This window comes from Molothrus ater, chromosome 6 (assembly GCF_012460135.2).
Source record: "Molothrus ater isolate BHLD 08-10-18 breed brown headed cowbird chromosome 6, BPBGC_Mater_1.1, whole genome shotgun sequence".
NCBI lineage: Eukaryota > Metazoa > Chordata > Aves > Passeriformes > Icteridae > Molothrus > Molothrus ater.
In genome coordinates this window covers 3814080-3827953 of record NC_050483.2, presented here as the reverse complement: position 1 = coordinate 3827953, position 13874 = coordinate 3814080, and the positions used below count along the sequence as shown (strand labels likewise).

Sequence of the window (13874 nt, the reverse complement as noted above, 5' to 3'; positions counted from 1 at the left end):
TAAGGAATTGATTGGCCTTGTCTCAGGAACTGAAGGCTTTATTTTAATGTAATGTGATACATTTTTAAAATATGCATTTTATTCATGAATCAAAATGTCACGCTGTTTCTGCAGGTCACAGATAAAGAGATTTTGGTCTCTCTATTGAAACCATCACTCCACTGGGCTCAAATATGTTTTGCTTACTGTAGTGTGGTGGTGTTCTCATTGCACATCAGTGAATGTGAAGGGCAAATTGAGTATAGCAATGATGAAAGGAGGTAGTTAAAAAGATAAGTAGTGTAATTTTTAGTTTTGGTAACAAATGATTTTATCCAGTCTGTGCCTAGTGATTGAGGCTTTAACTAAACCTGCTGTTATAACATTTTGGCAAGATCCTCCATTATTCAAAATGTCTATTGACCCAGGTAAAGGAATGTAGATGAGCAGTGAATGTTCTCAATCTTACAGCACACTGGTGGGTTCCTAGACATTACAAAGTCTAAGTTAGTCACAAATGGGGCAGAAATGGTCACTTGCTTTCTCACAATACAATCAGTATTTCAAGATTGTGTTCTGCGAGGGTGTGTAGGTAATCCTGCAGTTAAATGTAAGCTACACTGCATGTATGAGATGAAATTTCCATCAGAGAAACTTTTCTAGCAGGCTGATGTAAGAATTTGGTGAGGTGTCTGTGTGCCTGCAGAAATCCAGAGCAGCTCTGCAGAGCACATTGTGCAGTTACAACTTCTAGCACAGCTCTTTTCCACTGTGAAAGGCAAATGCATGAATTAACAAGGTGCTGGATTCTGGCCATCCTTCCTTGGGGTGAACAGTCTTTCAAGTCTCGTTTGAGTTTACATTTGTTATCTGGAGAGTCCCTGAGAGCTCAGTAAGGGTCTCAGAACTGAACACTGTATTTATCTTGATTCTTTGCTTCATGTAAAGCACCACAAAATCAATTCTGATTTGTTCCCTTAAAGAGCATCTATTTGCATTATTGCAGCCCTTTAGAATTTCTGAAAGGCAGAAAAACCACCCAGAAAAGGAATTTTTCTTTGCATGAACCCGCTGTGGAATTGATTGTTTTTGTCTTTCTCGTTACCTGCGTTGACAATTTGAGGGGTGTTGCGAAAGGATTGAAACACTAAATTCAACCAATAATTGGGTGGGCCATTCCTTTCTTTTCCTTTCAGTAATTAGGTGCCCACTTTTTCCATCTTTTCTACACCATTAGACATGCATTAAGTATCTTTGCTCTCTGAACAGCAGCAGCCTGGCCGCTTTTTCCCTGCTTTCCCCCAGAAATGGATTTGTTGCTCCATCAGTTCACTGCTCCAGCAGAATCTAGTTTGAAGCCTTGCAATGCACCAGAAAGCACATTTGATTTTTTTTTTTTTTAATGGTTTCTGGGTTTCATTTGCTGCAGAAAGGTCTGGGTTACAGGCCTGTGTCTAGGGAGGGACTGAGCTCTGCTCGTTAGAGGGATAATGAGCTTGATACTCCCTCACTGCTGTGTGTGGAGCCCCAGGATAACCCTAATATGAACCAACTCATTTCAGTTTTACAGATTACCTGTCATACTCTTGCTTGCCATAGATTTCTCCGAAAATGGCATATATGCCAGTTTTATATACAGAGAAATAAATTTGTGCTCTCTTGTGATGCAACTGCCCGGCAGTGGTGGCTGAAGTAGATGCCTAGATGATACAAGAAGCTCATATAAAAAATATGTTCCACATGCAAAGGCATTGAAGCACCACCATCTCATGATTGCTCATAAAGACATTGCCTTGCTCATCAGGTTTAATTTAGACAGCAAAATATTAACGAAAGGCATGTATCTAATTTCTCTGAATTAATTGTGGCCAAAAAGTTGTCCTCAATATGGCAAAGAAACACAAATAGTTATCATTCTTCCTGCTTTTATAATAGTAATTTATATTTCTGCCACACAATTTTACTCACAAAAAGCTAAATATGTCCAGGCAAGTAAGTAAAATGAAGCTAAACTGAAGAGGAGGCAAATTTGACAGTGTTGTCTGCCTTGTCTTTTTCAGCAAGTGCCTTGGCTCAGTGAGAATAAAGTTCTAAGTGCTGTCCTTATAATGTTCTGGTTTTCCAGTGGCCACTCATGCCTCATAAGAAATTCAGGCTGCAATTCCCTTCTGATTAAGTGAAAGTGAAGTTGGTAATTGATTTCAGGAGAAGGTCAGTCAGGTGTCACTAGAGTGTCCCCTAACAGAAGCACAACACTGTGGGACACATCTGGGTTTTCCAAACATCCTCCACATCAGTATATCTGTAAATTTTATGGTTTTTGTTTTCAAAGCAGGCAATTTTTTTTCTGTCTCATTTTCAGTTTGAATGTTTGATGGCAACAAATAACTCCCTACTATAATAAACAAAATCACCTTATATTTTTGTCTAGAAGATCAGGAAATTTGTTTTCCTTGTTGCTTCAGTTTCAAAGCTTAGACCAACATTTGGAAATGTTTTGATGGCACTGCTTGGTCGTCAGTCTCAAACCCATGATGGATTCACCTGATTCTCATACAGGTGCCTGAAGGAGCATCCTGGCTTTTCTCCACAAGTTCTGAACAATGAAATCTCTATTTCCTCCTGTCTCTCTAATCACACTTGATGTCTCTCAATTATCTACATTAAAACATCTCCCTCTTGGAGTTTTTAATGAAGTTAAGAATCTCATTAACTGCACTTTTGTTCCATAAAATGTGGTAGGGATGAATTCCAGTACCTTGTCTATGCCTGCTTCTCAATATAAAGGGTGATTTATCATTCTAATCCCTGTCATTACTGCTTGCTACTGTTCACAATGCTCCTTTAATAGTCTTATTCATGTGCTCTCCCTGTCCCTGTGATTGAGGGAGATACAGAGCCTGGATCTTTTGCTTAATCCCTGCTCCTCTAAGCACAGTTGTAATCACTTCCTCTATGAAATGCTGACCTTTATCCGGATCAACGAGACTTCAGGAACCCCACTGAGGCAAAAAGCTTCTTGAGCCTGTAGGGTTTGTTTCCTCCCCCTGCTGCTGCATGTTGTTGTGTAGAAAATGCATAAAATCACCATGAAAAGGAACCACGATCTTCCAAGGAGTTTCATTACCCCAGAGTGATTTGGTGGGTTGATATTTATAATTTCATTATAATCACACCCACAGTCTGACAATGCAGTGCTGCAGAAAGGAGATATGGCTGGGTTTGGTTCTCACCCTTCCTGTGCACATCTTGGACAATTTTTGATCGATTTCCTAATCTGTTTCTGTACCCTTCAACACTGCTGTTTCCTTATCCCTGAGAGTATTTTTCTGATTTTCATGTGTTTAGCAATTCCTCTTTCTCCATCATTTTCTTTGCTCTGCTGTAGCCAAAGTGCAGCCAGTGCCACTGGTGTTGGCAGCTAATGAGACATGAGAAGGTTATATGATTTTGGCATTTTTAGGGCTGAAGTGGGAAGACCAAAGACCCTGATGTGCAAGTTCCCTGCCATTGCAATCTCCAAAAACCTGTGTGCCAAAGTCTGGCAGCAATGTTTGCTGCAAAGGCCTGCTGCAGGGAATTTTGGCAAGGAGAACGTTTGTGTGAGCTGGAGGCAGTGCTCTCACACTGTTCTTAGCCAGGAGCAGGTGTTAAACAATGGAGAAACTTGCTGAAAACAACCCTCATAATGTGGAAGAATTTAATGGATTCATTTGATCTGTCTTTCATAATTATGTGTTTCATAAGCAGGGTGGTCTTTCAGCTATTTCTTGAATACAATTTGAATTTGCCTTCTTCAAATATATGATATATATTTGAATTTGCCTTCTTCCCAATGTAGTGCCCCTTCAGAATGAGGGAAATGGAAGAGTTACCAATAACAACTCTGTTATTGGTCCTTTATTTTCTTTCATTTCCCTGTACCCCTGTCTTTCAGCACGAACACCCAGCACCTGCTGGCATTATGTGGCTGAATGCTCAGTAGGCTGAGCAGCCCCAGCTGTCAGAGAGAGCTCAGAACAGCCCAGGTAGAGGAGATCAGGCATTAATTCTTGACAGATGAGATCTGTGTCTGGGCTGCACTAAAGAACTGACAAGACTCTTCTGATGGCTCCAGCTCCACTCAACCTCGAGTGCTAAAGACATTGCATCAAAAACTTCCTCAGGGAAATACATTCATAACAGTAAGGTCTCTTTTAAGAAGCAGGATTAAGCATTTTAATATTAAGTTGTCTTTGTTTCAGTGGGTGTTAATTTGTTCCATTAATTGTGGAGTTCACCTTCAGGCTCCTGTTAATTCAAATGAAGTGAAGATTTTTTTTCAGATTTGAAAACATCAAATACTTTATTCCAATCTAGATTCCCACTACTGACTATCCACTGATCAGTATTTGATGAATGGATGGGCTTTGTTAGGATATTGCTTTTGACAAATAAATTTTTTTCTGTGCAAGCAAATAATTTACTCATTTAAACATAATTTCAATATATTGCTAGTTGACAGCTTTTTAAAAAATAGTAGGAGAATGACAGCTCTTATTTTTTGTTTTATCTTCAAATTCTTTTACTTCATGCTTTATAAATATTAAAAATTTAGAATAATTTTTTCTAAAGTTTTGGAATTTTTTTTCTGGCTTCATTAACCAGTCAGTCATGGTCATGCTTAAATTTTGCTTTTGGGATTTTTAAAAAATATATAAAAAAAGTGATGGTTCTTTTTTTACTGCCCCAGCCTGGTGCAGGAGAAGGTGATTCAAGTGGGGAGGAGAATGTGAGTGGATTATAGAGATTAAAAGCAATGCTGTAAAAGGGAAAAAATGCTTTTGCTCTGTCTCAGCTGGCCTCATGGGCTGTGCAATCATGGCAAAATAACAACAAAAATAACTATTATTATTTATTTTTATTATTATTATTATTATTATTATTATTATTATTATTATTATTATTATTATTATTATTATTATATAAGCAGTGACCTCAAGTGAGGTAGGGAACCTGGGGACAGGTGAAGGAACAGATGTGAGGATTTGAGATGTGGCCTTTTCCTGTATGGCTGGATTTCTTCCCCACCCTGCTATATCAGGTGAAACAGGCTGGCAAAAGGGGCATGGTCTGAACACCCAAAGAAATGAAATATTTCAGTTCCCTGTGCAAGTGAGTGAGTGTTATAAAGGTTGCAGAGACCTTAGGCAGAAATAAATTGCAGCTTGATAAGTGGTTTTTATTCTGCTTTATTTTTCCTTTTGTTTTTAGGATTTGTTAGTTAGCACACAGGTGCTTTGCATTGGTTAGCTGAGTTTTCAGGTAATAGGACTTTGGGTTTACTAGCTTGAAAAAAATCCTATAGTCCCACCTTTGGTAGATTGTTTCCATCTTCAATACAAAAGCACTACTTAGAATAACAAGATAAATCCATCCTCCAAACACTCAGTCCTATCCAGTCTGCTCTAATTACATCCTGTAATGCTTAGCCCTGAAATTCATAGAGATTGCTGCAAAAAGTGGGGACTATCAAAATCCCTGGTGAAGATATAGCCCATGAACAGCAATGGGCTTTAGGTGATGTTGTTTTCTTGTTTTAGTTTCTTTTTCCTTTTTATTTTGCAAGTAGCAGGTGTAGCGTTCCTGTCAGAAATTACTGTCTCCATACAACTTCTTATCCCGAAGATTTTCATTTAATATTTATGTCCTGTGGCCATTCAAGCAATGAACAGAGAGATTTTCTGAGGGAAAATATAAGACAGCAGCATGTGCAGGTGTGATTTCCCCCAGAGCTTTTTGCTGTGTTACATTCACATATTGAATATGATGGCCAAATTAGTCCTGAAGCTCCTGTGGGTGTGTGGTGGCAGCCCTGAGTGGGACATGAAGACACCAAAAGGATTTGGGAGCAAGAGGAAATTTGTAAGAAAACCTTTAGAGTCCTTTGCTCTTGGCTGTGACGCTTCTCTGAGTTGTATTTTCTGACAGTACGTGTTAAAAGTTGAAAAAGTAAAGCTGGAGAAGAATACTCTGGTGTGTATTTATGTAGTGAAATTTTGAGAAGTGATCATGTTTGATTGTTTTGCATGGGGCTAATCTAGTGGAGAAAAGATCCTCATCCTGTGCAGGGATGTAAATGTGGAATTATGGCAACACTGGTGAACTTCATGTTAATTTTACTGTGTTTTACCCAACATCAAGTATCAAGTTTGGGTGGTTTATTTAAACTGTGTTAACAACACACTTAAAAACAAATTAATGAACAAACCCCACAAAATGACAACAGAAATTGCATCTTTTGTTTTAGCTTCTATGTTATGCCTTAAATACGAAACATTTTGCTGCAAATTTTTAGAATATTGTCCCTTGTCAGTGATGGCAGCTGACAGATTCTGGTGGAGATGGAGCCTGTCTTGGCTAAGCCAGCACACTTTCCTAAGTGAAAATTGTTTTGAAGAATGTGATTGTCAAATATACTGTCAGTGTAAAACTTGCTGGACATCTATTGGCTAAAGGGTTGTACAGGCTTTCAGAGGAATTTGAATTTCTTTTTGATAAAAGTCTCCTAAATATTAGAAAAAGAAGTAAATATTGTTGACAAATTTCTGGGTGTTTGTGCTTTCCCTGACCTTGTAAGTGCTTGTCAGAAATACAGGGCTGGCTTTTTTTATTTTTAAGACATAGAAGAAAATAAAATCAGAACATCCTAAATAATGCATTAGAATGACACAACCCAGTAGCATCAACAAAATTCCAGCAGATGTAAATTCATGGTTTTCACATCACTTTCTAGTGTTCAAGTAAATGGTATATTTAGAAATTCTTTCTCTCCAAAAATAACCAACAAACCCAAAAAGGAAAACAAACTTAACATCCTGTTAATTGTTCTTAGTAGCTTTCTGGGTGGGAAACAACATATGCTGTAATTAAATCAGTGAGGCATGGAATACTTAAAGAAAATAATTTTGATTGCTAGAAGAGTACGTCAAGGTTAACTCATAGGTAATATAGAGCAGGAAAATTGTCTTATCTGCAGCTCAGTAAATTATTACTATTTCTCAACATCCAAGTGAAACTTGGAGTATCCTCACCAGCTCTGACAAAACCTTTTTATTCAAATGTAACTCTAATATTGTACTTAATGGTTTTGATGTAAGCTTAAAAAATGTCATAGGAACAATTCTTACAAATCCTCTTCCTTACTTCTTTTGTCATATCACTACACCCACAGAGGTAATTTAAAATAAGAGTATTTCTTTTCATGCTAGGATTTGAAAAAGGGAGTGAGGAAAACAATCTAAAGCTGTTTCTATGGAAAAAGGAAGGGAAGGGACGGAAAGGACCCCAAACTGACTGTTTCTGGTATGAACTGGAGCATTCCCAAGGCTGGCCTGAATTTTTATGGTTTATGACATTTCCTGTTTCTTAATATCCCAAATGCAATTTCTGTGTCTTTGGCAGAGCTTTTCCCAGCAGGATGGCACAATTGATGTGGAGCTGAGCTGCAGAGCGAATTTCTTATCCCATGGAAATCTTTCAAGGCAGTTTTTTCCCACTGCCCTCTCATGTTGTCTGACCAAACCGAGCCAGGACAGGGACATTCCAAAGTGGCATTGCCAAAGCAAACATTACAGAAGTAACCAGATATTCTTTCCTTTTCATGTGAGAACTGAAACACAGAAATAATGACACTTTTTGGACAGTTCATTTGGTTGGTTTTCTTCAGTAAAGCAGGTGCTGTCAGGTGTAGAAATGTCTGTACCTGGCAGTTTTGCTCCTTAGTTTAGAGATGGAAAAGCTTTAGGGCAAATCCAGAAGCCTTGCCTTGAAGAAAATGGGAAACAAACAAGGTTTTTTGAGACAAATTTATTTCCTTTTGCCTTTATCCATCATTTTCTGATAGTCAGAGAGAAAAAAGCCAACAAGAAAAACAAGAAATTGAAGATCCACTTATATATATTAATATGAGAGGGAAAGCAATTGGATTGCTTCTTTCCCACAAAGTTCAGACTGCACTGGACATTTGAAGTGATGGGAAGGATTTATGTAAATTAAACAGATTAATACGTTGTGTAAATTCTTAAAAGCTTTCTTGCCTCTCTCTAGAAGCTCACCATTCCATTTTTTAGCTGTTTTTTTAAGCCTTGAAGCCAAAGGAAAGAATCCTTAGTCTAAAGATCAGAACTTTTATGGAATAGTAAAAATTATGTTTTAAAAAAAAGGGAAAAAAAGTGGTTATAAAAGCTAGCAAATACACTGAGCAGATGTTTTGGTCTGTGTTCAGTCTAGAAGCTGATTATTGAAACAGTTAATATTTTAAAATTATTTATAATTGAGTATTTGTAGAGTTCTGTGCCTGCTTTTGATCTTTATGCAGCCATATAATGTGCCCATCCTGGTGCCTTTGGAATCAGTCCAAAACCTCCCATTTAAATTATTGGCTCACCATATAGTTTCAAATACAGCTGAAGAGACAATGGTTTAGAAAGCTGTGAAGCTTTTGTTATTAGAAAAGGAACTGTTCCCTTGACATTTTACAGTGACAAGCTAACTGCAGCAAAAAGAATAATACAAGTACACTTCAGGCTTCAAACAATCTTTCTCTATTTTCTTTTTTTTTTCTAAAATAACTGCTTCTCAAATACCCATAATACTTTTGTTACCTGCAGAATTGAGATCTTTATCAAACAGCTGATTTCGTATGTGATGGTGTTCACAGGGGTTCTTGGATGAGGGAAGAGATGAGGATGTTGACTCCATATTTCAGAAGGCTTGATTTAATATTTTATCATATATATATTACATTAAAACTATACTAAAAGAACAGAAGAAAGGGTTTCATCAGAAGGCTAGCTAAGAATAGAAAACAATGATAACAAAGGTTTTGTGGCTCAGGCTCTGTGTCCAAGCCAGCTGGGCTGTGATTGGCCATTAATTACAAACATCCAACATGAGACCAATCCCAGATGCACCTGTTGCATTCCACAGCAGCAGATAACCATTGTTTGCATTTTGTTCCTGATGCCTCTCAGGTTCTCAGGAGGAAAAATCCCAAGGAAAGGATTTTTCATGAAAGTTGTCTGTGACATGTGTGTTTGTGTGGATTAAGATAATGGAATAATTTAGAGTGGAAGGGACTTCTGGAAGTCATTTAGTCCATTCTCCTGCTTGAAGTAGGTGCTGAACATCAGTTTGCTTATTCCCTCAGTAGGTTGCCAAGACATGGATCTGATCAAGTTTTGAATATTTCCAGAGACGGATGTTGCACGAATTGTCTAGGCAGCCCATTCCAGGATTAAATCTCTGTGATTATCCTGATGGCGTAAGAGGTTTTCCTTGTATCTGCACAGCATTTCTTGTGTCCCCACTTTCTGTCTCCTTGCAGTGTAGCATCCAAAAAGTCTTTAAATTTGGCTTTGGCTTTCAGTTTGAAGACTGGGAACGTTAAGGAGCATGCCACTGTCACAGGGTGCCCATTGGGCTCTTATTCTTCCTAGTAGTAGCTCTGGAAGTTGTGTTTGTTTCATTTTTCTCCCCCGTTTATTTCTTCTAAGAAACCCTGAAAAAGGCTCCTTCAGATAGGATTAAGAGTTTTTTGCACCCTTTCCAGGTTGATGCAGCTTTAAGAGGTTTGCAAAAGCCAGTTTTTCTCCTGGGTGCTTTGTAAAGTGAAAAGAAGGATTCCTTCCTCTCCTAGGCTGGCTTTGCACCTTGGCAAAGAAAGCATAGCAAAACTGCCTTTTATTTTTGATAATTTTATGGGTGGGATGTTGTCAAAGGAGGGTTACATGACTGCAGCAACACATCTAAGCACATACAGTCTCACTTTGCTTCTCACTTTTTCTCCTGTCATGAGTGAGGAGTAGGTCTAGAAAGATTAGGATAGTTATTTGACAAATACTGAAGGAAGACGAGAAATTGGCCCTTGCTGTTTAGAGTGTTTTGTTCAAGTGATGGCACAAAATGTTGCTGGAAGAATGTGTACTTATGCTGGTAAACAAGGAAGAGTGCCAGCTCCCAGAGCAAGGCTCTCTGTCCATAGAATGGCTTTGAATTTAACCAAAATCTGGTTTTCTTATGGAAAGAATATAAAGCTTACATGTGAATTAAATTGATATAGTTAAAGATGGTCCAAGAAGGTAGTTAAAGTTTATTTGGCATTAAATATATCCAGCCCCCTCAACTGAGGAACTGAGGCACCGAGGCTTAGTAATTTACATTTGGTTTGAACTATAAGCCTCAATATAATACTCCAGTTTTAATTAATTTTAAAGCAGCTTGTCTTTTGGAACCTGTGAATTGCTTTCAAAGACTTTACCTTATGCCAGCTTTTTTCCCTAACTTCTGTTTTACATGATATTTGCACTGAGTTGCTGTCATATATCTGAAGTACTTATCTTTTTAGAATGCCATGTAATTTCCTATGAGCAGCTGCTCACTATAGCTGTGTTGTTTTTTGACTGAAATTGAATACAACTTCAGTATTTTAATATAAGATTTGATTAAAATATTGAATGCTCAGTTGTCTGTCATGCATTTCAAGAGCACAGGTCCTCACTGTATGCCTATGACCACTTCTTTAGAGGTAAATATATTTCAGGTTTCTGTAAAATGTGATGAAATTAAAATGCAAGTTGAAATGAAAATATCTATAATCCCATGTTGTATTGTCAGTACAGGGAAGTATAACCATATCTTAGCAGTTATTTATGTTATTTATGACTCATTTTCTTTTTTCTTTGAGAAATAAACATATTTCAAACTTTTTTTCCTCCCCTTTGTAGAGCCAGTATTGTGCAGAAGCGCATAATTTATTTTCAAGATGAGGGCTCTCTCACCAAAAAAATCTGTGAACAAGGTAAGGTAAAGTAAAATGTCTCTTTGACCTCCTCATGGTGTTTTGCATTTTTCTTTTAAGACATTGTCTCAAACTAAAATTTGGAGGTCTTGAACAATTTCATCTGGGCTGAGATTTGGGCTCTTCCATTCAGTTATGTTCATCCTTATCACATATACTCCAACTCATAAAATCCTCCTTGCCTCCCCCTAAAGTGCTACTTGCAATTCTTTACCTGCTCTTTGTGTGATGCCCATTGGTTTCCAGGGCACTCGGTTATTGAATCCTGGGATATTTCATCCTTTCCTAAACCTAAATGTTGCACCTGGTTATTGCATCCCACTGGAGAATTCATTTACTTTGTCTGTTCAGAAATTTCAAGCCCATTGTGTTTTGAGATCAGCTGAGGTTTGTCCTTATCAGATTGAAAGCAGAAACAAACCCCCTTTGAATCTGAAGATAACTGAAATATTAATGCCTTCTAATTGCAAATTGTGGATTTAAACCACAATTGTAGATTTAAACCACATCCACTTATAAATATGGTACAGATATTTCAGGCTTGTCCTTTAGTCTAACACAAACTTAAACCTAAATTTAAAAATAACCAAACCCATGTTAAACTCAGATTTATTTCCTGGAGTATTTATTATGGCAGCTTCACTGTCCTCACTGGTTTGGAGTTGTAGCCATTTTCAATGGGTGCTTTGGTGCTTTTTCAGACTCAGCCTTGGAAGGTGTGACTGACAAACCCATTTTAGACTGTTGTGCCTGTGGCACTGCCAAGTACAGGCTGACTTTTTATGGAAACTGGTCAGAAAAAACACATCCCAAAGATTTTCCACGTGAGTATCCCTCTTTTGCTTGTACCACACAGGGGCCCTGAGGAGGGTTGGAGCAGGCTGTGTGACACAGCATCACTTATTTACAGCTCAGCAGAGTAAATGATGACATGCATGGGATCCTGCTGGCACTCAGCATTGAAAATCAATGGGTCTTTCTGCACTGTACATTACCTGCACATTCTATTGATTTGCCTGACATTTTGAGCTGTGTGTGAGGTTCTATTTGCAAGATGTCTTTGTGGGGAGAAAGGTTCTTTTCTTTTTTTTTTTCTGATTGAAAGCTTAGAATGGCTTACAGTGTAGAGGTAGGAAAGGAGATTTTAAGGAAAAGTCCACAAAGGACAGGCAACACACTAACATTTTGATTTATCAGCCATGCCAATCTACATAGTTTGTTTTGCTTCAAAGTATTTTGAATTATTTCAGTTAAATTTGATGAGTTTTGAATCTTGCTGCCCAAGGATATTAATTGTATATATAGATCTAAGAATACTCTGTCTTCTTTTTCTCTGTTGGTTGAATACCCAGATAAAAAACACCTTCTGAACTTGGCCTCTCTGGATTTTTAAGTGTCTGAACTACAGGATCAGTATTTTTGTTGCAAGTTTGCTTTCTGCAGTTACCCAAGTATCTGTAAAAAGCTGAATTTACAAAATTGTGTATTATGCATTTGGTCTTTCATTACTGACTCCACAGCATGTGGGAAAAAAGGCCATGAAAGTAATTAAGACTATGAGTCTCATTTACAGGTCTTTAAACTCTGTTATGTTTTCTGTGGCTGATCTTTATTATAGAGGCTTTTTTATGTTGATTGAAAAAAATATTATTATTGTCACAGTGTCAGAATATCCTCCTATAACTCAAATATGGTTTGTATCAGCTCAAATTTTAACGGCCTAAGCAATGTTGCCTGTGTTAGGTTTGAAGCACAGCATTGTTCAAATCCTATTGGTCAGCATAATATGGGGGAGATAAAACAAGCAAAGGCAATAATTGCAGGAATGCTCTTTCAGGCTGCTGGAGGATTTAAATATCTGCTGAGTGTGAACTTTATGTGCACTATTTGCATGGATTCAGCTGGTGGTTAGAAATAGGCCATGAGAAAAAGACTGAAAGCTAGGAAGCTACTGTGGCTTTTTTCTTTTTTTTCCTTTTCCTTTTTTTCACTTTCTCTTTCGTTTTCTTTTTCTTTTTCTTTCTCTCTCTCTTTTTCTTTCTCTTTCTTTCTCTCTTTCTCTCTTTCTCTTTTTTCCTCTTCCTCTTCCTCCTTCCCTTTTTTTTTTCTTCCAAGTTGATGAACTCAAGAAAGGTATGGCTGCATGATGGAAAATAAGCAAGTTGCAATAATTTGCCTGCTATCTCTCCCCAGTTACAAAATGGTGAATTAAATCAATATTTTACTTAAACTGGAAAACTAAAAAAATAACCATTGGTACTTACACGATTAATCACAGCAATAACAGCTAATAAGATTTTGCATTAAAATTTCTGAAAGTTGAAGGAAAGATCTCATCCAAATATAGTGATGCTCAAAAAGGAAACCTAATCATTGGCATTATTCTTAAAGATGTTGACCTTGTGCAGTAATTACAAGAAAATAAAATGGTATTCATTGTGGACTGTGGTAAATCACTAATTATTTGCAAGCTACCACATAAAAAATTTTGCTCTATTCTTGTACCACCAGTAAGGTTGGAATAGAAAGCAGATAATAAACTTTGTATTGCACTATTGCACATCTTTTCCTTATCTCCCAATTTGCTTTAAAAAACCCTAAAGAGCATGCACTTTGTGCAAAGCAAAGCATTTATTTTCTCTGGGTATCGCCCATTTTTGACAACAGAAATCCATATCCTCATCATCATGATATGGCATGAGCACATCTCTGAGATGTGTCACAGGATAAATTCTCATGTTGTGATGGCACCTTGATTTTCCTGTTAAAAAATGCACATTTAAGTGTATTGAGAAGCTACTCAAAACTACAAGAATGAAGTGAAATAACAGCACTGGAAAGCCTGTCAGTGTTCTGCTTGCTGCCTTAAGACCTGGAGAGTGAAAACAGCTCTGGCCTTGTGCTGCTCAGATTGTGTCACGCAGAGGAGTTTTTTGGTGGTGAGAGGAAAAAGCTTAGGAAATACCAAGTTTTCTCTTTGTTCTCGCAAGAAAAGGATGGGTTGAGGTGAGGAGTGAAACCTTTGCAGATGTAGCAGAGTTTGGTGAACAGTTTT

The 13874-nt window shown here is 37.6% G+C and overlaps 1 protein-coding gene across 1 annotated transcript in view; it reads left to right on the top strand.

Annotated features, from left to right (window-relative positions):
• SPON1 (spondin 1) overlaps positions 1-13874 on the top strand; it is a 190704-nt gene that overhangs the window by 46491 nt on the left and 130339 nt on the right. Inside the window, exons 4-5 of the mRNA XM_036383446.2 lie at positions 10746-10819; positions 11521-11643. Coding sequence (XP_036239339.1) covers positions 10746-10819; positions 11521-11643 — 197 coding nt within the window. The remainder of the gene's footprint in view (positions 1-10745; positions 10820-11520; positions 11644-13874) is intronic.